Below are 24,748 nucleotides of genomic sequence, written 5' to 3'. Positions count from 1 at the left end.
AAAACAAATACCGTATGCTAACACATATATATGGAATCTAAAAAATATATATATGGTTCTGAAGAACCTAGGAGCAGGACAGGAATAAAGACGCAGACATAGAGAATGGACTTGAGGACACGAGGAGGGGGAAGGGTAAGCTGGGATGAAGTAAGAGAGTGGCATGGACATACATCCACTACCAAATGTAAAATAGCTAGCTAGTGGGAAGCAGCCACATAACACAGGGAGATCAGCTCTGTGCTTTGTGACCACCTAGAGGAGTGGGATAGGGAGGGTGGGAGGGAAATGCAAGAGGGAGGGCATATGGGGATATATGTATATTTATAGCTGATTCACTTTGTTATAAAGCAGAAACACAACATTGTAAAGCAATCATACTCCAATCAAGATGTTAAAAAAGAGTATATACTATATGATTCTATTTAAAACGTGAGAAATTGTAAACTATAAGTGATAGAAAGCTGACCAGGGACTTCTCTGGTGGCACAGTGGTTAAGAATCTGCCTGCCAATGCAGGGGACACGGGTTTGAGCCCTGGTCTGGGAAGATCCCACATGCCTCAAAGCAACTAAGCCCGTGCACCACACTACTGAGCCTGCGCTCTAGAGCCCACAAGCCACAACTACGGAGCCTGCGTGCCACAACTGCTGAAGCCCGCCTGCCTAGAGCCCGTGGTCTGCAACAAGAGAGGCCACCGCAATGAGAAGCCTGCACACCACAACGAAGGGTAGCCCCTGCTCAAAGAAACTAGAGAAAGCCCGCGCACAGCAACGAAGACCCAACACAGCCAAAAACAAATAAAATAAAATAAATAAATTTATTTTTAAAAAAAGAAAGCAGACCAGTGTTTGCCTTGAGGGTAGGAGGCATAAGGAAACTTGTGGGTGACAGGCTCATTATCTTGATTGTAGTGATGTTTTCATAGGTGTCTACATGTAGCAAAATTCACCAACTTGTACACTTTAAATACATGCAGTTTATTATATGCCCCCATTAAACCTCTATAAAGCTGTTTACAGTATTAAAGGAGAATGGTGAAAACACAAATTTCACACAGTGGGCTTATTTCATTAAAGCACAGTTTTATCAAAAACAAGGATGAAAATTTATTCTTTGCGTAAGCCGCACAAACATCCAAGAAAAACTTCCATTTCCAAGACTACCAATCCTATTCCTAGACCGTCATCCGCCCCATCTCCTTCCAAACTCGGCCAGACATTTCATGTGTTGTCAGCATGAATACCTCTGATAAATACCTGGTGAGGAAGCCAGGTCAGAGTGTGGGTGACGGATCCAAATGCACTGCCACTACCTGACAAATTTGAAAGTTATACTGAGTGAAATTGACCTAGAAGAGCTGTTGGTACATTTACAATCTTAGCAGGGCTGGAGTCTATTTATGGGTTTTGATGGACTCTAACTACATTGTAATTTGTACATATATATAATTTTAAGTTATCTGTATAACCTATCTTTTTATTCACTAACAGAAGTCATCTTGATTTATGGGTTTGTTTTATAATGTGCCTCTATCTGCATGCACCACATGGAAAGACAATAAACACAAAAAATACTTCGGGCTCTTGCTGCTAAACAAGTATTGAAGCAATGTGTGTGAGCTATTAAAAGAAGTACTACAATTAACAAGACAATTTGGCACTGTCCACGCCCTCAGGAAACTGGAATACTATACTGAAAAGGAGACAACTTCTCTTAGAGATAGAGGGTATGGTACGTGTGTTGGGGGAAGGGGGGCCATGAGATAGTCTCCTAAAATTACAGAATATCAACAGCCACCCCTTATGCCAAATCATCTTCAGTTTGAGTCGTTCTTACACGCCTTAACTCTCAAATTCCCTCTATCTCAGAATGCTATACCCTTACTCCCAGTTAATATGGTGGGTTTAAAATACACCGGGCATTCTTTCCTACTGACAAACTGATGGAGAAGTTCATGTAATCAAGGAAAATATCTGATACTAATTGCTCACACACAAAAAAAAAAGTAGAAGGGGACTCTCTGAACTTAGACCCAAGCCCAAAGCCAAGTTTATTTATGTCTGATAAATCTCTCCTGATACTAATCCCTCCAGTCCCACCTTTACTATGTGAGTAGTTACAAAGCTCTGTTGGTGGGAAAATACTGTGTAATGATGTGCTGGGGGTAAGCAATTCTAGTAACCCGTTATTCTAGTAACCATTAAGAGTCTTAAAACTTCACCTCGGGATGAACTAAGACTGTGGTATATTGGTAAATATTTAATAAGGTAAGAAAGGAAGGCCCTCATTTGCAGTATCTAAGTGAATACTCCCAGTCAGTCAATTTTAAGCTACCACTGTGATGTGACTAAATGCGATGTTGGGAAGATGTGTGCCTAGTATTCCCCCCCATACAAATGAGATAAAGATAAATAACCTCAAGAGCACATACAATAGTAAAATGTAGTAAAAATAATTAGGTAGTTACAGTTTTTAGTATCTGATACTGTCACCGGCCAAGCCCATTAACAATTCCTGGGAAATAAAAATAGAATCTGGGTAATAAGACAAAGTTTAACCTTTTTCTTTTTCTTTGTGCTTAGTCCAGTTTCACTTGCTCACAGGGTGTTGCATGCAGAGATCTTACACCAGGCCCTTCAGACCAGAGTTCCTAGTGTGAAAAGGCTGGGCCTGGCACCTCAGCTCTGGGCCCCTGTCCAGAAGTGCTGCACAGGCCCCTGCAATCCAAAAGAACCCTATAAAGCAGCCCCAGCCAAACGCCTTTGGGGAACAGCACGTACTCGAAAGCTTGAACTCCCACCTCTTCATTCTTTGACTTCCTTTTCGTTCGAACCAAACTTGGTCTCCTACTGGCTCCAAGATACCGGTCAGGACACTTGCTGGGGACTCACTGGGGAGTGTCATTACAATACCTTCATTTTTTTAATATTACTTAATTGTAAGTTTATATAATTTAAATTTTAATAATGGCAGTGTTTAAGGATTGGCTAGCCGAATACTTACAATTTTAACGAGACTGTTCAAGTCACCTTCAACACACCACTGGCCTGGGGGTACTTTCTTTCTTAGGTGAATACAAAGTAACTTCAAGTAACTTCTAACTTCGGTGACTCCTACTGAAAGAGAAGGTCCTGGCAACAAGTAAAACTTGATATATTCTTTTTAATACAACAATGAAGAAACAAGGGCCCAGGTACAATTAAATAGCGTACAAGGTGTTAGGTGGTGGAGTGGGACTTGGAGCTCAGATATGTCTCCAAAGCTAAGAGATGAATACATCCGTCAGGTGTTGCTACAATTTCTAGTTGAAAAAGCCAGACTTGAGGACTTTTAGCTCTGCCCGGAGCCTTAAGGGTGTGTGTGGAGGGGCGGCGCAAGAGGTGGAGAACGTAGCTTTCTAAGCGTTATGTCCTCTGCACCCAGAAGTCTCTCTACAGATCAATCCCAACCATGGATTTGTCCACGGCCTCCAAGAAAATATTCTATTTCTACAATCCGCTGTGTGCGCTCCTACCGACCTGACGGCTTAAGTCTTCTGCGGGAGGTAGAACTACTAGGGAACAGAGAGCACAGAATTCGGTCGGCCGGCGCGAGTCGGGAAAAAAGCCAGCGAATCCTCATTAGTAGCGCGTGGCCGCCTGGGCTGAGGGGCTGAGGGGCTGAGGGCCGTGAGCTGTAGCCGCGAACCCGCCCTCCCAGGCCTCCTGGTCCTCCCTAGGCCGCCGAGCCGCCGGCGCCGCGCGCGCCTCTCCAGCCGCCCTCTCGAGGCTTGACATTTGCTCCGGAAGTGGCTCCGGCGCCAGAGGAGGGCCTAGGATTTTACCGGACGAAAAGACCGACGCCCCCGCTGCCTTCACGCCCCGCCCTCCGCTCCCCTAAGTTAAAGAGGAAGAGCGGGCCGTTGGGAGGCTGGTTGGGTGAGTTGGCCTCTGCCGCGCCCGGGAGCCAGCCGCCGCACTTCCGGCGGCCGGAGCCCCGCGCACGCTCGGAGCCATGTTGAGGAGCTGCACCGCGGCACTGCGCACGCTCCGGGCCTTGCGCGGCAGGCGGGAAGGCGCGTCCCCCGCTGCGAGGGACCCGGTACTCGCGCGGGTAAGTCCCGGGCGCTGGGCGGCGGAAGTGGGCAGAGGGGTGGGACTTTCCGTCAGGAACAACCCTGTGATATGGATATGTTCAGCTGTTTATCCATTTCCTCAGCCAGCTGACCTCAGAATAAAAGCTAACATCAGCTCCAAGAGGCATCAATGTTAACGGGGTCACCGGATCTTTCAGTCCTGAGATTCAAGCCGTAAGAAACTGCACAGGAGGGTGACGCCGTTCGTTGGTTTTTTTTTTTAACATCTTTATTGGAGTATAATTGCTTTACAATGGTGTGTTAGTTTCTGCTGTATAACAAAGTGAATCAGCTATACATATACATATATCCCCATATCTCCTCCCTCTTGAGCCTCCCATCCCATCCCCCCTTCTAGGTGGGGTGACCCGTTTTGAATAAGTGTGCAGGATGCTTGAGTCATGTTAGCAGGTCAAGGAATACAGCTGCTACTAATATTAATAAAGAAAGGTTGTGCCTTAAGCAAGGTCACATAGAAAACACGTGGTACAGTTGGAATCTGAACCGAAGCAGTCTGCCTCCTAACCATTACCTTATACCCTCAGGAGAAGAGTACGTCTCTAACAAGGGTTTAATCCTAGTTCTCTACTACTAGTTTATCTACTACTTTACTTATCTACTAGAAAAACAACGTTAAGATATTCTGTCTTACCATTTTTCAGTCAGCAATTAATACAGATATTTGCTGCCTCTCACCAGCTATATCCAAGGAATATCTAAAGATAATAGTTTATAGGGATATTGGCTTAATTCTAGATAATTAAATTAAGTGGTACTGCTTAAATTGTCCTCTCTGAAGGAGATCAGTTCAATGAAAATAATCATTTTGGACTCGTAAAGGACACACACAAGTGGATCCCATTTAATGATAGTTAAAACCATTTTAACATCTCTGAAAATGTTAAGTTCAAGAACTTTCTTTTTTTAATATTGATTTATTTTATTTTTGGCTGCATCAGGTCTTAGTTGCGGCACGCGGGATCTTTGTTGCGGCTTAGTTGTGGCATGCGGGATCTTTCGTTGTGGTGCATGGGCTTAGTTGCCCCACCGCATGTGGGAGCTTAGTTCCCCAAGACCAGGGATCCAACCCGTGTTCCCTGCATTGGAAGGCAGATTCTTAACCGCTGGAGCACCAGGGAAGTCCCAAGTTCAAAATGTTAAAACAATTTCTATACAGTCCTTATTATTAAGCAGTCTGCTTGAATGAATAATGAAATAATGTTCACTTTGGGAGAGTCAAGGTAACTAATAATAATTTATAATGAAATCAGCTTCCTTGATTGTTTTAATATTAGAAATAATAAAGACAACCAACTTACATTAAAATAAGTAATAGTAAATGGTTAAAAAATTTTAAGGTGAAGTTTTTAGCAAAAAGAAAGGAGAGGCTGGCACTTCTAATAGAAACATTTAATAAATATTGTAATGGGATTCTAATGGTGTTAGCTTTAGGGAATAAGTAATAATTGATGGAATGAGGATGTTTTTATTGGCAGTTATTTAAATTTTTCCACTTGAAATCTAAAGACTTGTGGTTGAATATAAAAAAGAGCATTAAGTATGGGCCATTTATAAGAACAAAGATGTCAAAAGAGAATTCTAAAGTTACAGTCTCACTTCCAGGCTCGTGCAGAATATACTTCTCTTTTCAACTTTGGGTTAAAGTATCTACAAGACTGTGGTTGGGAGCCTCCAGATAGGGCTATGCGGTAGTCATGTTTCTTTCTTCTGGGCCTTGTGTCTTCTACCAGTTCTTCTCAATCCTTTGGAGACAGGAGATGATACCTCATTCCACTTATCACCATTTTAAGGCATTCAGGATTGTCTTGAATAAGTGGTTCAGCTTCTACTGTCTTAATTAAGAAATTCTTCAATATAAGAGGAAACCTGACTTTAGCAAGGATGTCAACCATAAATGGCTGGCAATTAGGTTCATCATATTTCAGCCACCTGACTGCAGCGTCGTAAACCTGATCCTCTGCTCTCACAGAGTGTCCTGATTGAGGAGATGTGTAACTCACCTGGCATCAAGTTGTAGAAATTCATTAGTTTTATAAAATTCAGTAAAATGCTGATGAATAAAGTCATCTGCAGTTGCGTTCAATTTAGGACAGTCTAGACACTCTGCTAGCCCACTTATACCAAGACAATTGGAAGCATCAACTTGTTCTTTGAAAAAAATCAACACACATTTCTTCACAGGTTCAATCTAGTACTGGTTTGCTGCATCTAACAAAGGCTGAACATTGTTGCTATTCATAGAAATTCTAATGCTATAAGTGAATTCCACAAGTTATTTAATAATGTCAGGTTCAGCATCTTTGAGTTCTACTTCAAAGAACTTTGATTCAAGCATGTTAGTTGTGAACATTAAGTTTAAAAAATAACTGGCTGCAGCAAGGACAACACAGTGAACAGCTGTCTTTCGTTCCTGGACCATAAGGAGCACATCACACAGTGTTTTCTTTGGATTTATGTAGCTTGTCAACAAGGTTCTGCAGTCAGTGCCTCCCAGCGTGATTTCAAGTTGACCCTGGGTATAAATCCCTGGGTAGACCGTAGATTCAACTATAGTTGGGTGGTGGATTTAAATCACTGTTTCCGCATGTTATTCATGACGCCCATGAAGTTTGCCAATTTAGCTTCCTCTCGAGCAGCAAGTTTCTTTTCGGTCTTCTTGCCACTCTTCTCCACCCCGGAGGCTGCCATCCTCTGTCAGCACGGTTCACGCCTGAACCGCCGTTCCAGGCGAAGGGTTGCAGGCTCCCGATACTCTGGGGCTTCTGTTTATCAAACACCTTGACCGGGATGGGTGGCTACAGCGCCCTGCTCCCGAACCAGCGAGCCAGCGGCGGACCACTGCGGTAGGACAAGGCCCTGTGGCCCCCTCAAGCTCGCCGGGAAGTGACGACGCGGGCTCTGCTGCGTCTCCCACAGAACCGAAGCCCAGAGAAGGAGCCTGTGCCAGCTTACTTTTAAAGAATAATGAGTGCAGATCGGTTATTAATCCTGTACCATAGTGCACTTTGGAAAATAAAATGCCCTGTGCTAATCTCACAACAAAGATAGATTCGTTTCTTTAATATGTTGGTGTCTTGTAATCTATGTTGAGAATATTTCAGGCTTTATAACAGTAGTATTTACAGGGCTTACAAATCATGCTTCTTTTGGTTTAGTAACTTAATCTTAAAAAGAGACACATTAAAAAGTTGTAACTGGGCTTCCCTGGTGGTGCAGTGGTTGAGAGTCCGCCTGCCGATGCAGGGGACACGGGTTCGTGCCCCGGTCTGGGAAGATCTCACTTGCCGCGGAGTGGCTGGGCCCGTGAGCCATGGCCGCTGAGCCTGCGCGTCCGGAGCCTGTGCTCCGCAACAGGGGAGGCCACAACAGTGAGAGGCCCGTGTACCGAAAAAAAAAGAAGTTGTAACTTAAGTCCCACTTGAAAAATACATAATCAGAGATCTAGCAAGACCTTTCCTCTATTCGGGGCAACAAAAAATTGTGATTATCCCTCACATCCCTCATGCCCAGAGTCTATGCTGTGTATTTACAGGTGCCTTTACTTCAAGTATCTCTTAATTCTCATCTCCTTGGACTGAAACTTTCATTATTTTTATTTCTCACAACATCATAGTGTTCATCTGTGGTCCCAAACTCAACATGCCCCAAACTAAAATTAATGGTTTCACTCCCACTTTCCGCCTCCTGACGTGTACATGAACACTAACGAAAACCTCCCCTTTCTTTTCCTTCTATCCACTCCAACCTTCAAACCACAAGTCAAGAATCATCCAAAACTCTTCTACTTTCTCTTCCCACATGATCTTGCGCCTCCCTCCCACCCTCCCTACCCACCCCAATCATGTAGTTTTTAAAGTACATAAATTCTGGACGTAACCTTACACAATTAGTCATAAATTAATATGTATTGACTAATACCTGTCAATTAAGAGGTAGAATAGGATGTGTAAGCTTTGGAGTTGTGAATTTGGGCTTACCGCATCCATAGGTCTCATCTTAAATAGGGAACTCTAGGTTTGATCAGTTCTAGCATCCTTTCATGGACCAGTGCAACAGAGATAATAAAGGCTTTTAGGAATTAGAATGACTCCCTTGACCCTGGGCTCTCCTACCTGATTGTAACTTTGAAAGTCTGGGGGATTCAGCTAAATGCAACAATCTTTTTTTTTTTTTTTTCCCCTTTTTTGGCTCTGCATGGCATGTGGGATCTTAGTTCCCTGACCAGGGATCAAACCCATGCCACAATCCTTGGTCCCAATATCCTAAATATCTCTTAACTCTTTTTCATTCCTCTCTACCTAGTTCACCTTCTGACCACATTTCTCCTGGACCTTTACAACAGTCTTTTAACTGGTTTCCTTACCATTGCTTCTCACCTTACAATTCATCCTTTACATCAGAGGGAGCTTTCTAAAACCTAATTTCATGTTACTGCTTTGCTTAAAACTCCTTAAGCCTCCCCATAATGGAAAAAGTACTTTGCCACTCAAGTACCACCTTCATGATTCTTTAAAGACTCCTTTCTTGGGCTTCCCTGGTGGCGCAGTGGTTGAGAGTCCGCCTGCCAATGCAGGGGACACGGGTTCGTGCCCCGGTCCAGGAAGATCCCACATGCCGCGGAGCGGCTGGGCCCGTGAGCCATGGCCGCTGAACCTGCGTGTCCAGAGCCTGTGCTCCGCAACGGGAGAGGCCACAACAGAGAGGCCCGCGTACCGCCAAAAAAAAAAAAGTTAATTGCGGGACTTCCCTGGTAGCCCAGTGGTTAAGGCTCCGCACTTCCACTGCAGGGGGAGTGGGTTTGATCCCTGGTCAGTTCGGAACTAAGATCCCACATGCCATGCAGTGCCAAAAAAGGGGGGAAAAAAAAAGATTGTTGCATTTAGCTGAATCCCCCAGACTTTCAAAGTTACAATCAGGTAGGAGAGCCCAGGGTCAAGGGAGTCATTCTAATTCCTAAAAGCCTTTATTATCTCTGTTGCACTGGTCCATGAAAGGATGCTAGAACTGATCAAACCTAGAGTTCCCTATTTAAGATGAGACCTATGGATGCGGTAAGCCCAAATTCACAACTCCAAAGCTTACACATCCTATTCTACCTCTTAATTGACAGGTATTAGTCAATACATATTAATTTATGACTAATTGTGTGTGTAAGGTTACGTCCAGAATTTATGTACTTTAAAAACTACATGATTGGGGTGAGTAGGGAGGGTGGGAGGGAGGCGCAAGAGGGAGGGGATATGGGGATATATGTATATATATAACTAATTCCCTTTGTTATACAGCAGAAACTAACACAACATTGTAAAGCAATTATACTCCAATAAAGATGTTAAAAAAAAAAAGCCATCAGTGCATACTGGAATTTGATGGCAAGAATAGGCACATGAGTAATAGCTTTGAAAAATAAATTAAATAAAAGAAAAAAAAACTATATGATTGGGACTGGAGTCTAAGGAAATAAACAAAAGTAGAGAAAAGACTATATTCACAGTGTTCCAATGATCCTTTTCATTTAAAGCAGCAAAAGACTGGAAACAATTTACATGTACAATTTAAATGGTTAAGTAAATTATAGTATATCATTTTAAAGGACTATTTTTCTGCTGTTGAAAATGGTGATAACTGAGATTAAGGGCATGAGAAAGTGAACACTAAAGAATTTTAAGTGATGAAGCAAAAGAAAAATTATATTTCTTACTGAGATTACAAGTATATTAAGAAAAGCTGTAGTTAAAAAAACTTGGAGGAGGGATTTCTGTGGTGGTCCAGTGGTTAAGACTTCAAGCTCTCAATGCTGGGGGCCCGAGTTCAATTCCTGGTCAGGGAACTAGATCCCACCTGCTGCAACTAAGATCCCACATGCCGCAACTAAAAGATCCCTCATGCTGCAACCCCACATGCCTCAACTGAAGATCCTGCACGTGGCAACAAAGATCTCACATGCCGCAACTAAGACCCAGCACGGCCAAATAAATAAATATTAAAAAAAATAACTTGGAGGAAATATATCAAAATTTTACCATTAGTTATATTAAGATGGAGAGATAATGAGTGGGTTAAAAATTTTTGTTTTTCTTTTCTTTCCTTCCCAGATTTTCTGAGCTGAAAGGCTGAAGGGATAAGCCAATCCAAAACCATAGGAAAAAACAAAGGTACAAATACTGAGCTAGGGAGTGGAGTGGTCTCAACCCTACTCATGTTTCCCCTCACGAATTCAAGACTTCCTTTGGTTAGCCGGGAAGTTTTTAGTTCCATAGAGTTCTTGGGACAGGCTCCCTAAATTCTTACCATCAGGCCAGGATCAGAGCCAGCCCAGAGGTCAGCAGAAGGCTGGTTGGCTGGTTCTTCCATCACAATAACAGCACCTCCCTGTACCCTGGGGTGTAGTCCCAGTGTTGTAGGTACATTGAATCTGAATGAATTGATAAGGGTGCCTGGAAGTAGAATGCCACAGAGTTGATAGCTTCTGTAATCTTAATGTTCCAGGATTTCTGCAGAAGTCAAAATAACTGATTTTCCTTTCTGGTGCCGATGGGCATTTGCTTTGTCCAGCTCTTTTGTAGGTGACACTTTGTCTCCCAAGTCCTCCAGGGCCCATGTACCTTTCCACCTGCTGTGTGGGCACTGGAGTGGTAGCAGTGCTGAGTGCTACAGAGAAATAGCACTGGTGGAAGCTGTGGTTATTATGACACCAAGAACTTTCCCCCTCCAACCCCTTCCTCCTCTTTCTTTGTATTCTCTTTCTTGGCATTTGGGTCTGTCACCTACTCCGTTGAACAGTTCAGAAACCTCAGATTGGCTCTTGTATTTTTCCTCTTCCCTCACTCTCCTTATCCAAATAGTCACCAAGTTCTGCTTCATGCATTCATAATTTTTCACCTGAGTTATTCCAGTAGCCTCTAGACAGGGCCCTCTGATTCCAATCTTGAAATCACTCCCACTATCTTTTGTATTATGGCCAGATCTGATCTTGTCACTACCCTATTTAAAATCCCTCCAAGAGCACTGCAGATGCAATTCAAACCAGTTAACTTAGTGTGGAAGCTTCTCACAGTCAGGCACTTGCCTACGTCTCTGCAGCCATCTGTTCTTCCCCTTGTACTGAAACAATGCCAAGCTTCCTTGAGGCCTTAGTTTCATCATCTGTAAAATGGGGATAATAATTTGTACCAACTTCATATGGTTGTTGTAAGGCCCCTCAAAACTGTTTCATGCCTCCTTGCCTTTGCACACAGTGTTCCTTTGCCTACAATACCCTTTCTATCTGGCTAATTTCTGCTTGTCTAATGAAGATTCAAGTCAAAGAACCCCTACCTGAATACCCAATCTCAGATGAATACCTCTCCCCTGTGCTCTGGCTTCCTGTGTGTTTCCCACTGGTAACACTTTTTACATGGAGGAAAACTGTCTGTCCTTCATCTCTCTTTATCACCAGTTCCTGGCTGCTGACTTTAAAAAAATGCACCACATGAGAGTTGCGAATTAAGTTTTATTTGAGGCAAAATCAGGACTATAGCCCGGGAGACAGCATCTCAGATAGCTCTGAGAAACTGTTCAAAGAGGCAGGGGGGAAGGTCACTATATATGTGATTTTGGTGAAGGGGGAGTACATGCAATCAAGCTAGTCTCTAGTGAAGGTTACTGCTAGTCACAAGGAACAGATGTCACCATGAAGGATTTTAGTGCTTTTCTAAATATGAGGAGATACAAGAATTGGGCTCATAAAATCAGCTCCTGAGGGGCTTCCCTGGTGGCGCAGTGGTTGAGAGTCCACCTGCCGATGAAGGGGACGCGGATTCGTGCCCTGGTCCGGGAAGATCCCACATGCCGCGGAGCAGCTGGGCCTGTGAGCCATGGCCGCTGAGCCTGCGTGTCCAGAGCCTGTGCTCCGCAGCGGGAGAGGCCACAACAGTGAGAGGCCTGTGTACCGCAAAAAAAAAAAAAAAAAAAAATCAGCTCCTGAAAATACCTAACTATCTGCAGACTGTTCTGCCAGTTTTTCTCAGAGCACAGGATGCCTCATTTCTGTCCTCCACCCTGAACTCCTTTCAGGGGGTGTTGAAAATCAGCAGGTGCAGCAGCACATGATTTAATCCTTGTAGAGGTGGATGGCAAGTGCCGGTTTGTAGTTGACATGGCTGACCTGTGTTGGGTTAAGGTTTAAAAAAAAGAAGGGGGTCTGCAGACCTGGGCTTAATACCAACTCTGCTAATGGCTAGTTGGGTGACATTGAGCAAATCATTTATCCTCTCTCAATCTCCCAATTCTCCCAAGGAGAGAGGACCAGGTGATCCTAGAAATTTGTTTCCACTTCAAAACAACAATCTTGGGGCTTCCCTGGTGGCGCAGTGGTTGAGGGTCCGCCTGCCGATGCAGGGGACATGGGTTCGTGCTCCGGTCCGGGAAGATCCCACATGCCGTGGAGCGGCTGGGCCCGTGAGCCATGGCCGCTGAGCCTGCGTGTCCGGAGCCTGTGCTCCGCAATGGGAGAGGCCACAACAGTGAGAGGCCCGCCTACCGCAAAAAACAAAACAAAACAAAACAAAAAACAAGCTTTTGGGAAGAGGAAAAGCAGCAAGATAGTCTTAGAAAATAAGAGAATATGTTATGAAATAGGATGTACCTCCCATTACTCTCCTTTTTTTCCTTTCTTTTAGAGGTGGTTTTCTACGGAGAAAGTCATTCCTAAGGACCATGCTCTCCCCAACCCCAGCTGGAGCAAGGACTTAAGACTCCTCTTTGACCAGTTCATGAAGAAATGTGAAGACGGCTCCTGGGAACGTTTACCTTCATATAAAAGTAAATATACTCAAAAGAGTGAAGATTTCAAAACCTGTTTTCTTGGTAGGAATAGGTACACTCCCATAAAGAATATTTAAATATCAAATATAAAACTAAGAGCAGATTGAAGTACTTGTTACCACTTGAAAAAGGAAGGAGGATAGTGCAGGGGATTTGCTATATTCTCCAGTTTTATAGGCCAGAAATCTCAATAAATTTCACAGATTGTGGGAGAGCATGAAATCTGTTTCCATTAATAAGAATGCCCCCACCATGGCATCATCATCACCATTATCAGGAAGGGGCCCCAGAAAGACTCCACCCTACCACATTCTCATCACCTCTCTGTCTTGAGGCTGTCATCACTAACCTCAATTTACTGTTTATCCCAATATATGGCTCTGTCACCCTAAGAAGCTCAGAGTACTCAAGTCATCCCGTCATCTCCCAGACTCTAAACTCCCAAGGCAAACTACCCCACCTCCAACACATACACATTGCACTTCCTGTCTTTTGTGTGTGTGTGTGTGTTTTAATTAATAGACTTCTTTTTTTTAGTAGTTTCAGGTCTATAGAAAAAAGAGTGGAAAGAACAGAGTTCCTATATACCCCTTAATTCCTTCTGCCAGCTTTCCATTTATTAACATCTTGCGATAGTAAAGTACATTTGTTGTAATGGTGAGACTGTATTAATACATTAACTAAAGTCCATAGTTTACATTAGGGTTCACTGTGTAATACTTGATGAGTTTTGACAAATGTATAATGACATATATCATACGGAATAGTTCCACTGCCTTAAAAATTCACTGTGTCCCCCGTTCATCTGTCCTTCCTTCTCCCGAACCCTTGGCAACCACTGATCTTTTTACTCTCTCCATGGTTTTGCCTTTTCCAGAATACATACAGTATGTAGACTTTTCAGATTGTTTTCTTTCACTTAATAATATACATTTATTAAGGTACATTTATTTTTTCCACAGCAGTTAACACCATCTGGCATGCCTTGTGTTTATTTAACAGTGTGTCTCTCACCACTAGAGTGTTTACTTCTGTCGACTTAAGAAAAAATGCACAATGTGAGAGTTGCGAGTTAAGTTTTATTTGGGGCAAAATGAGGACTGCAGCTCGGGAGACAGCATTTCAGATAGCTCTGAGAAACTGCTCCAGAGAGCTAGGGGGGAAGGTCAGTATATATGTGATTTTGGTGAAGGGGGAACGCATGCAATCAAGCATATATTTTTTTGCAGAAGGTTTCTGCTAGTCACGAGGAGCAGACATCACCGTGAAGGACGTTAGTGCTTTTCTAGATATGAGGAGATACAAGAATTGGGCTCATAAAATCGGTCCTGAAAATATCTATCTGAAGACCTTTTCTGCCAGTTTTTCCCAGAGCACAGAGCGCCTCATTTCTGCTCTCCACCCTGAACTCCTTTAAGGGCGTGTTGAAAATCAGTAGCTGCAGCAGCACATGATTTAATCCTTGTAAGGGAGTTGGTAAGTGCCAATGGCAAGTGCCAATTTGTAGTTGACAGCGCCTCCTCATGGTCATAAATTCGACCATGATTTGGGAGGCATTTCATGACCATTTTGTCCCACGGTGCTAGGAAGGCTCATTCCTAGGTCTGGTGAAGATTTTGCTGATAGGCCACTCAGTGTGCTATTACTGGACTAGGTCTTTTAACAGTAACTAAAGACTCTGGACCACCTGTCTTACTAATCTGTTATGGTCCAGGAAAATTCCCACTTGTTGTATCTTCCCATATCTAGAGTTACAGTATTACAATCATTGATCTCATATAAAACTATATATTTTTGTTGGAGGCTCAGTCACACATTTGGTAATGCAAGAAACAACAATCTTGTAAAACAGGAAAAATGCAAATAGCATAGCTAGCAATATTATTAAAGTCATAAGTGAGAATTAAGCCAAGAACTTCCATTAGGTACAGCCCAGTATATCTTCAGCTCACCTGACTTAGTCTGTTCTGTACCAATCGTTATCTTTCAGGGAAATGGTGTATTGTCACTGTCCATAAGGCTCCCAGCCCAATTTCCTAGTTACTACGCTGGTTATCCTTAGTATAATTTGATTGTTCCCAAGGTAAAATGGTGCCTTAAAACTTAAATGACCATAGCCTGGTGTTAACCACATAAATCCATCCCATAATTGCAGGAGCTTTTATTCCTTGGCTGAAATTTTGCTGTTGCTCTGATTGAGCTTGAGTAACTTTAGAGGAAAATTCATTTTTTTATGGCCAGGGTCAGAGCAGGTATTATTAACTGTCTAGGTGAGGAGATCCCATCTGGTAATATCAAGAGTAGCCTGAACAGGACTGAACTTTCTTTCTTCTGAAATAAATTTCCTAAGGACCATCCAAGTAGAGCCTTGGAGTAGAGCAATCCACCAAGGTAATCCAGAAGTACTAGACAAAGGTGATTGGCCACAAACCCAACAATTGGATTGATTTTTTAAACTAGCATAGAATCGTGTCCATGATAGAAAACATTTGATTTATATGCAAAGGTCTGAGAAGTCAAGAAAGCTTTATAAATGATAATACGAATCAGGTCCAGCATCTTGGGTAAGCTGTCTGCTTCTGATGTTGTCTTCTTCTCATCCTGGTGTGAGTGTAGTTTCCTCTGTTTGAGCGGTGTTTTAAGGTGAGTTTGAGGTCAGCAGTCCTCTCTATAGACCAGTCCGGTGCAGCAGCCCTTTTTTTTTTTGTTTGTTTTTGTTTTTGTTTTTGTTTTTGTTTTTGTTTTTGTTTTTTCTGGTACATGGGCCTCTCACTGCTGTGGCCTCTCCCGTTGCGGAGCACGGGCTCCGGATGCACAGGCTCAGCGGCCATGGCTCATGGGCCCAGCCGCTCCGCGGCATGTGGGATCTTCCCGGACCGGGGCACGAACCCGTGTCCCCTGCATCGGCAGGCGGACTCTCAACCACTGCGCCACCAGGGAAGCCCCAGCAGCCCTTTTTAAGTGGGAAATATGAATCCAAGAGTGGATCCCTTTAGTTTTGCTGCACATGAGCTAGTTAAGGGTACCTGGTGAGGGCCTTTCCATCTGGGTTGGAGTGAGTCCTTTAAATGATGTCTTTTCCAATATACATAGTCCCCTGGTTGCAGGTCATAGGGCAAATGATCTTCATCCAAAGATAGATTACTGAGATAAGCTTCAAAAACAAACTTAGAGTGTGCTTTTAATAATACAATTTAACTTTATATCAATATAACATAACAACAAGGAACTATCCTGGAAGTGAGTCTTAGTAAATACAGACCTCCATTAACAAAACTGGGATTTAACATTCATTGAAACATCTTTTTCTCTCTAAAATTACCCTCATTTCTACCAAATATAACCAAATTAAGACTAATTTGTTTGCAAAATAAATCTGGTCTCAATACACTTGGCCTGATGATATATAACTATAATTGATCATATAGGCTTTTTGCTTGCTGAAACTTTTATAAGGAGTCTCAGGCTGGACTTTTAAAATACCTCTCAGGGCTAAGAAAGTCACCAAGGGCTTATCACAGATTTCACCTAACAGATCTAGGTGAATTCCTCCCTTTTCAAGGTCCCAAAATACCTTGAGTTTTCTGTACCTGTTAGTGAGGTAGCCTTCCTAATTTATCTGATAAAGCTACTGGCAACCTGAGAGTTTCCAGTGTCTGGAGCGGACAGATAGCAAAGATAAATGTTTCAGTCCTGCTTACAAAGGTATAATTTACCAAATTACTATAAGTCATAATTAGTTTGAGGGGAAGATTTTCCTTACACCTGGAAAACACAGATTTAAACCAGTAATTTTTCAGATAGAAACCATAAAATTTACAACCGTATTCACCAGTTCACTCAGTCCTATGTAACTAATCCTTTTTGTTAACAGCTTTATGAAGCCATCAGGTTTTTCATTAGATTCTTCAATTTCTTACCCAGTTCAGCATTATGGTCTGAAAGTCAGAAACTTGTATTTATCCAAAAGTCCTTTCTATAAGTTTTCTTGAAGAAGAAGCATTTTTGCAAAGGCATTAGAGTGAAACTGTAAGTGTCTATAATGACAGAAAATTTAAGGCACGTTTAAAATCTGATTACAATGCAATTAACAAAGAAACTTGGTTACTACTGTGACATACAACACTTTAAGATAATAACTAGAATTATGACTGATAACATTTTACCAGAACATATCAGAATTTTAGGAACTCCATATAATTTCTAGGATATCTTTATTAGTAACATTTACCATACAATATAACCTAAGAAGATTTATTACTCATTTGACATTACTTCCCATGTAATTTAACATACCAAATGAATCTAATTAGTTTAACATCTCTCTTTGGGATGTATCAGGGGCCCTTTGAAGCATCCCAGAGTTAGCTAGAGATCAAAAGGATGTCATTAAAATTTGATTTAGGAAGTTTTGTCAAAAAATATCAAAAAGGATTTAGAACACTCAGTCAGATAGGATCACAAGTCACTGTGAAACAATAGTTATTCACTTAGCCCAAGTAACAATAAAAGATTCCAAAGGCAAATACAGAACAGATCACTTACAAGGTAAAGAAACTTGAAATCTGTTATCAAAGGCATTTCAACATTATCAGAAATCTTGCCCTCTTGAGAGAGAAAAAACAAATTCAAGTTTTGCACCCACTTACTTTTGAAATTCATTTACGGGACTTCCCTGGTGTGCAGTGGTTAAGAATCCGCCTGCCAATGCAGGGGACATGGGTTCGAGCCCTTGTCTGGGAAGATCCCACGTGCCTCGGAGCAACTAAGCCAATGCGCCACAACTACTTAGCCTGCGCTCTAGAGCCCGCAAGCCACAACTACTGAGCCCACATGCCTAGAGCCCCCGTGCTCCACAACAAGAGAAGCCACCACAATGAGAAGCCTGCACACCACAACAGAGAGTAGCCCCACCCACTGCAACTAGAGAAAGCCCACGTGCAGCAACAAAGACCCAACATGGCCAAAATTAATGAACAAATAATAAAAAATAAATAAATAACATTCATTTACTCAATTAAATTTATTTTAACCTTAGTCAATCCAGACCATGCACAAAACTCTTTTCTTGGGGTCCCCTTTCCACAAACCTTTTTATGACTTTCTGTATCCATCACTTTATTTCCCATTCAGAAACAGCCAGCTATAAGTCAGGCCTACTTCCTTTTCCCTTAAAAAAATGCGATTCCATTCCTCATGACTTCTTTACTAGAAACATACATCCTACTTTCCTACTGTATACTGTAATGTTTCCTTTATTATTTCTATTAACTTTAGTTACATGTTTAAATTAGAATCCTCAGCTCTTAAAACCTTAATTTCTTTTGAAAACTAAGTAAGCAATTATGAAGTGTCCTTTACGTTAGCATTCTGTAGATTGGTGAACATAAATACCAGTGATATTTTCTAAAAACATTTGCTTTCTTTAGAGAATGTGGCACGAAACATATTCATTTATAATCCTAAATACCTTTTGTTTCCTGTAAAAGGAAGCCAATGTTCAGTAATTAATGTTTCAGTATCTTATTTTATTTGGGAATGACCTAGCTATTCAATAAGCTTCCATCACTTAACTTAATTTAGCACAACTCTACAATTTCAAGTTACCAGAACCTGAAGAGACTCTTTTAGATAGACATTCGTAAAGCATAATTATTCTTAAAGAGTTTATCTAAAAGCACCTATCTCACTTACATTTTCTTTCCTTAAAAGTTTCTTCACATCAAGTTACTTTCCCTGCTGACATATTTGTAACAGATATAACAAGGTTTTATTTAGCTTATATTACACCTAGGTACAATAAAAGTATTACACTTAATGTTGATGACTCTAAAAACATGTCTGTATTAATTAGATCAACAAACTTAAAACATTAATACCAGATATTAATTTAATACTGAATATTTCCCAGTTCACATGAACCTGAAATTCATTTAGCTTAATTTCTCTTGTATTTAGAATTGTTTGATTTGTGCTTACTTTTTTTTAAATTTAATTTTATTTATTTTTTTATACATCAGGTTCTTATTAGTTATCCATTTTATACATATTAGGGTATATATGTCAATTCCAATCTCCCAGTTCATCCCACCACCACCTCCCCACCCCTGCCACTCTTCCACCTTGGTGTCCATACGTTTGTTCTCTACATCTGTGTCTCAATTTCTGCCCTGCAGACCAGTTCATCTGTACCATTTTTCTAGGTTCCACATATATGTGTTAATATATGATATTTATTTTTCTCTTTATGACTTACTTCACTCTGTATGACAGTCTCTAGACCCATCTACATCTCTACAAATGACCCAATTTCATTCCTTTTTATGGCAGAGTAATATTCCATTGTATATATGTACCACATCTTTATCCACTTGTCTGTCGGTGGGCATTTAGATTGCTTCCATGTCCTGGCTATTGTAAATAGTGCTGCAATGAACATTGGGGTGCATGTGTCTTTTTGAATTACGGTTTTCTCTGGGTATATGCCCAGTAGTGGGATTGCTGTGTCATTTGGTAATTCTATTTTTAGTTTTTTAAGGAACCTCCATACTGTTCTCCATAGTGGCTGTATCAATTTACATTCCCACCAACCATGCAAGAGGATTCCCTTGCCTCCACACCCTCTCCAGCATTTGCTGTTTCTAGATTTTCTGATGATGCTCATTCTAACTGGTGTGAGGTGATACCTCATTGTAGTTTGGATTTGCATTTCTCTAATAATTAGTGATGTTGAGGAGCTTTTCATGTGCTTCTTGGCCATCTGTATGTCTTCTTTGGAGAAATGTCTTTAGGTCTTCTACCCATTTCTTGATTGGGTTGTTTTTTTAATTTTGAGCTGCATGAGCTGTTTATATATTTTAGATATTAATCCTTTGTCTGTTGATTCATTTGCAAATATTTCTCCCATTCCGAGGGTTGTCTTTTCGTCTTGTTTGTGGTTTCCTTTGCTGTGTAAAAACTTTTAAGTTTCATTAGATCCCATTTGTTTATCTTTGTTTTTATTTCCATTATTCTAGGAGGTGGAAAAAAAAGATCTTGCCGTGATTTATGTCAAAGTGTTCTTCCTACGCTTTCCTCTAAGAGTTTTATAGTGTCCAGTCTTACATTTAGGTCTCTAATCCATCCTGAGTTTACTTCTGTGTATGGTGTTAGGGAGTGTTCTAATTTCATTCTTTTACATGTAGCTGTCCAGTTTTCCCAGCACCACTTATTAAACACACTGTCTTTTCTCCATTGTATATGCTTGCCTCATTTGTCATAGATTAGTTGACCATAGGTGCATGGGTTTATCTCTGGGCTTTCTATCCTGTTCCATTGATCTATATTTCTGTTTTTGTGCTAGTACCATATTGTCTTGATTACTATAGCTTTGTAGTATAGTCTGAAGTCAGGGAGTCTGATTCCTCCAGCTCCATTTTTTTCCCTCAAGACTGCTTTGGCCATTCGGGGTCTTTTGTGTCTCCATACAAATTTTTTTTTTTTTTTTTTTTGTGGTACGTGGGCCTTTCACTGTTGTGGCCTCTCTCATTGTGGAACACAGGCTCCAGGTGCGCAGGCTCAGTGGCCATGGCTCACGGGCCTAGCCGCTCCGCGGCATGTGGGATCTTCCCGGCCCGGGGCACGAACCCGTGTCCCCTGCATCAGCAGGCGGACTCTCAACCACTGCGCCACCAGGGAAGCCCCATACACATTTTAAGATTTTTTGTTCTAGTTCTGTAAAAAATGCCATTGGTAGTTTGATAGGGATTGCATTGAATTTGCAGATTGCTTCGGGTAGTATAGTCATTTTCACAATATTGATTCTTCCAATCAAAGAACATGGTATATCTCTCCATCCGTTTGTATCATCTTTAATTTCTTTCATCAGTGTCTTATAATTTTCTGCATACAGATCTTTTGTTTCCCTTGGTAGGTTTATTCCTAGGTATTTTATTCTTTTTGTTGTAGTGGTAAATGGGAGTGTTTCCTTAATTTCTCTTTCAGATTTTTCATCATTAGTGTATAGGAATGCAAGACATTTCTGTGCATTAATTTTTTATTCTGCAACTTTACCAAATTCATTGATTAGCTCTAGTAGTTTTCTGGTAGCATCTTTAGGATTCTCTATGTATAGTATCATGTCATCTGCAAACAGTGACAGTTTTACTTCTTCTTTTCCAGTTTGTATTCCTTTTATTTCTTTTTCTTCTCTGATTGCCGTGACTAGAACTTCCAAAACTATGTTGAATAATAGTGGTGAGAGTGGACATCCTTGTCTTGTTTCTGATCTTAGAGGAAATGCTTTCAGTTTTTCACCATTGAGAATGATGTTTGCTGTGGGTTTGTTAGGTTCCCTCTATGCCCACTTTCTGGAGAGTTTTTTCATAAATGGGTGTTGAATTTTGTCAAAAGCTTTTTCTGCCTCTATTGAGATGCTCATATGGTTTTTATTCTTCAGTTTGTTAATATGGTGTATCACATTTATTGATTCGCATATATTGAAGAATCCTTGCATCCCTGGGATAAATCCCACTTGATCATGGTGTATGATCCTTTTAATGTGTTGTTGGATTCTGTTTGCTACTATTTTGTTGAGGATTTTTCCATCTATATTCATCAGTGATATTGGTCTGTAATTTTCTTTCTTTGTAGTATCTTTGTCTGGTTCTGGTATCAGGATGATGGTGGCCTCATAGAATGAGTTTAGGAGTGTTGCTTCCTCTGCAGTTTTTTGGAAGAGTTTGAGAAGGATTGTTAGCTCTTCTCTAAATGTTTGATAGAATTCACCTGTGAAGCCATCTGGTCCTGGACTTTTGTTTGTTGGAAGATTTTTAATCACAGTTTCATTACTTGTGATTGGTCTGTTCATATTCTCTATTTCTTCCTGGTTCAGTCTTGGAAGGTTATACCTTTCTAAGAATTTGTCCATTTCTTCCACGTTGTCCACTTTATTGGCGTAGAGTTGCTTGTAGTAGTCTCTTAGGATGCTTTGTATTTCTGCAGTGTCTGTTGTAACTTTTCCTTTTTCATTTCTAATTTTATTGATTTGAGTCCCCTCCCTCTTTTTCTTGTTGAGTCTGGCTAATGGTTTATCAATTTTGTTTATCTTCTCAAAGAACCAGCTTTTAGTTTTATTGATCTTTGCTATTGTTTTCTTTGTTTCTATTTCATTTATTTCTGCTCTGATCTTTATGATTTCTTTCCTTCTACTAACTTTGGGTATTGATTGTTCTTCTTTCTATAGTTCTTTTTGGTGTAAGATTAGATTGTTTATTTGAGATGTTTGTTTTTTCTTGTGGTAGGATTGTATTGTTATAAACTTCCCTCTTAGAACTGCTTTTGCTGCATCCCATATGTTTTGGATCATCGTGTTTTCATTGTCATTTGTCTCTAGGTATCTTTGATTTCCTCTTTGATTTCTTCAGTGATCTCTTGGTTATTTAGTAACGTATTGTTTAGCCTCCATGTGTTTGTGTTTTTTATGTTTTTTTCCCTGTAATTGATTTCTAATCTCATAGCGTTGTGGTCAGAAAAGATGCTTGATATGATTTCAGTTTTCTTAAATTTACTGAGGCTTGATTTGTGACCCAAGATGTGATCTATCCTGGAGAATGTTCCGTGCGCACTTGAGAAGAAAGTGTAATCTGTTTTTGGATGGAGGACCTATAAATATCAATTAAATCTATGTGGTCTATTGTGTCATTTAAAGCTTGTGTTTCCTTATTAATTTTCTGTCTGGAAGATCTGTCCATTGATGTAAGTGAGGTTTTAAAGTCCCCCACTATTATTGTGTTACTGTCGATTTCCTCTTTTATAGCTGTTAGCAGTTGCCTTATGTATTGAGGTGCCCGTATGTTGGGTGCATATATAATTGTTATATCTTCTTCTTGGTTTGATCCCTTGATCATGATGTAGTGCCCTTCCTTGTCTCTTGTAACATTCTTTATTTTAAAGTCTATTTTATCTGATATGAGTATTGCTGCTCCAGCTTTCTTTTGATTTCCATTTGCATGGAATATCTTTTTCCATCCCCTCACTTTCAGTCTGTATGTGTCCCGAGGTCTGAAGTGGGTCTCTTATAGACAGCATGTATATGGGTCTTGTTTTTGTATCCATTCAGCGAGCCTGTGTCTTTTGGTTGGAGCATTTAATCCATTCACATTTAAGGTAATTATCGATATGTATGTTCCTGTTACCATTTTCTTAATTGTTTTGGGTTTGTTTTTGTGGGTCCTTTTCTTGTCTTGTGTTTCCCACTTAAGAGAAGTTCCTTTAGCATTTGTTGTAGAGCTGGTTTGGTAGTGCTGAATTCTTTTAGCTTTTGTTTTGTCTGTAAAGCTTTTGATTTCTCCATTGAATCTGAATGAGATCCTTGCCCGGTAGAGTAATCTTGGTTGTCAGTTCTTCCCTTTCATCACTTTAAATATGTCATGCCGCTCCCTTCTGGCTTGTAGAGTTTCTGCTGAGAAATCAGCTGTTAATCTTATGGGAGTTCCCTTGTATGTTATTTGTCGTTTTTCCCTTGCTGCTTTCAATAATTTTTCTTTGTTTTTAATTTTTGCCAATTTGATCACTATGTGTCTCGGCATGTTTCTCCTTGGGTTTATTCTGTATGGGACTCTCTGCACTTCCTGGACTTGGGTGGCTATTTCCTTTCCCATGTTAGGGAAGTTTTTGACTATAATCTGTTCAAATATTTTCTTGGGTCCTTTCTCTCTCTGTTCTCCTTCTGTGACCCCTATAATGCGAATGTTGTTGCGTTTAATGTTGTCCCAGAGGTCTCTTAGGCTGTCTTCATTTCTTTTCATTCTTTTTTCTTTATTCTGTTCTGCAGCAGTGAATTCCACCATCCTGTCTTCCAGGTTACTTATCCGTTCTTCTGCCTCAGTTATTCTGCTATTGATTCCTTCTAGTGTAGTTTTCATTTCAGTTATTGTATTGTTTATCTCTGTTTGTTTGTTCTTTAATTCTTCTAGGTCTCTGTCAAACATTTCTTGCATCTTCTTGATCTTTGCCTCCATTCTTTTTCCGAGGTCCTGGATCATCTTCACTATCATTATTCTGAATTCTTTTTCTGGAAGGTTGCCTATCTCCGCTTCATTTAGTTGTTTTTCTGGGGTTTTATCTTGTTCCTTCATCTGCTTCATAGCCCTCTGCCTTTTCATCTTGTCTATCTTTCTGTGAATGTCAGTGCTTACTTTTTCTTAAGCCAGTTAAGTAGAGGTCATTTACAAATTAACCTCAGCAGCATTATCCAAAGGGACACACATACTGAGACATACATATATCTAGAGAGATACAACGAGAGATCTATATAGCTTCATTTTCTAAACTTAGTCATGAATCAGATATCAAAATGTAAAACTCACTAGTTTATAACTAACAGTTGGAATAAGAAAGAATTTTAACGGCTTTGTTCCCTGTATTTTCCTCAGACTCAGGACTTAGAGCTGGTCTATATAAGATAATTGTTCCTGAGAGCCCTAGTTTCAAGGCACAGGGAGAGAAAATCAAGTTCTCCTAGTAGGACTTGTTCCTCAGGGTCAGAATTCTGAAGAGATATGTTTCCGTTTTTTGAGGTTCTTTTTTTCCTTCAAGCTAGCTTTCTCTACTAGTTGGGAATTAAATGGGGGTTGGTTAACCTTCGACTGGCATTGTGTACTTAACTGGCACAATTGAAGGTTCATAATTTTCATAGATACCCCCTTTTCTTTCTTTTTAATGGTTTTAAAAAGTTGGTCTGATATAGTTTCATGTAATTAATTGTTGGTTTCCTGAAAAGAAGTTACTCTATCATTTCCTCTTTTAGAAGCTTCTAGATACCAA

General features: G+C 40.8%; 1 protein-coding gene across 1 annotated transcript in view; it reads left to right on the top strand.

The window, feature by feature from the left end:
* The first annotated feature begins 3,993 nt into the window (after window positions 1-3,993).
* THEM4 (thioesterase superfamily member 4) overlaps window positions 3,994-24,748 on the top strand; it is a 41,155-nt gene continuing 20,400 nt past the window's right edge. The window contains exons 1-2 of the mRNA XM_065890830.1: window positions 3,994-4,095; window positions 12,799-12,985. Coding sequence (XP_065746902.1) covers window positions 3,997-4,095; window positions 12,799-12,985 — 286 coding nt within the window. The 5' untranslated portion in view covers window positions 3,994-3,996. The remainder of the gene's footprint in view (window positions 4,096-12,798; window positions 12,986-24,748) is intronic.

The sequence above is a fragment of the Phocoena phocoena genome, chromosome 1 (genome assembly GCF_963924675.1).
Source record: "Phocoena phocoena chromosome 1, mPhoPho1.1, whole genome shotgun sequence".
Lineage (NCBI taxonomy): Eukaryota > Metazoa > Chordata > Mammalia > Artiodactyla > Phocoenidae > Phocoena > Phocoena phocoena.
The sequence above is the reverse complement of the archived record's forward strand: the minus strand, read 5'-3'. Positions and strand labels throughout refer to the sequence as shown.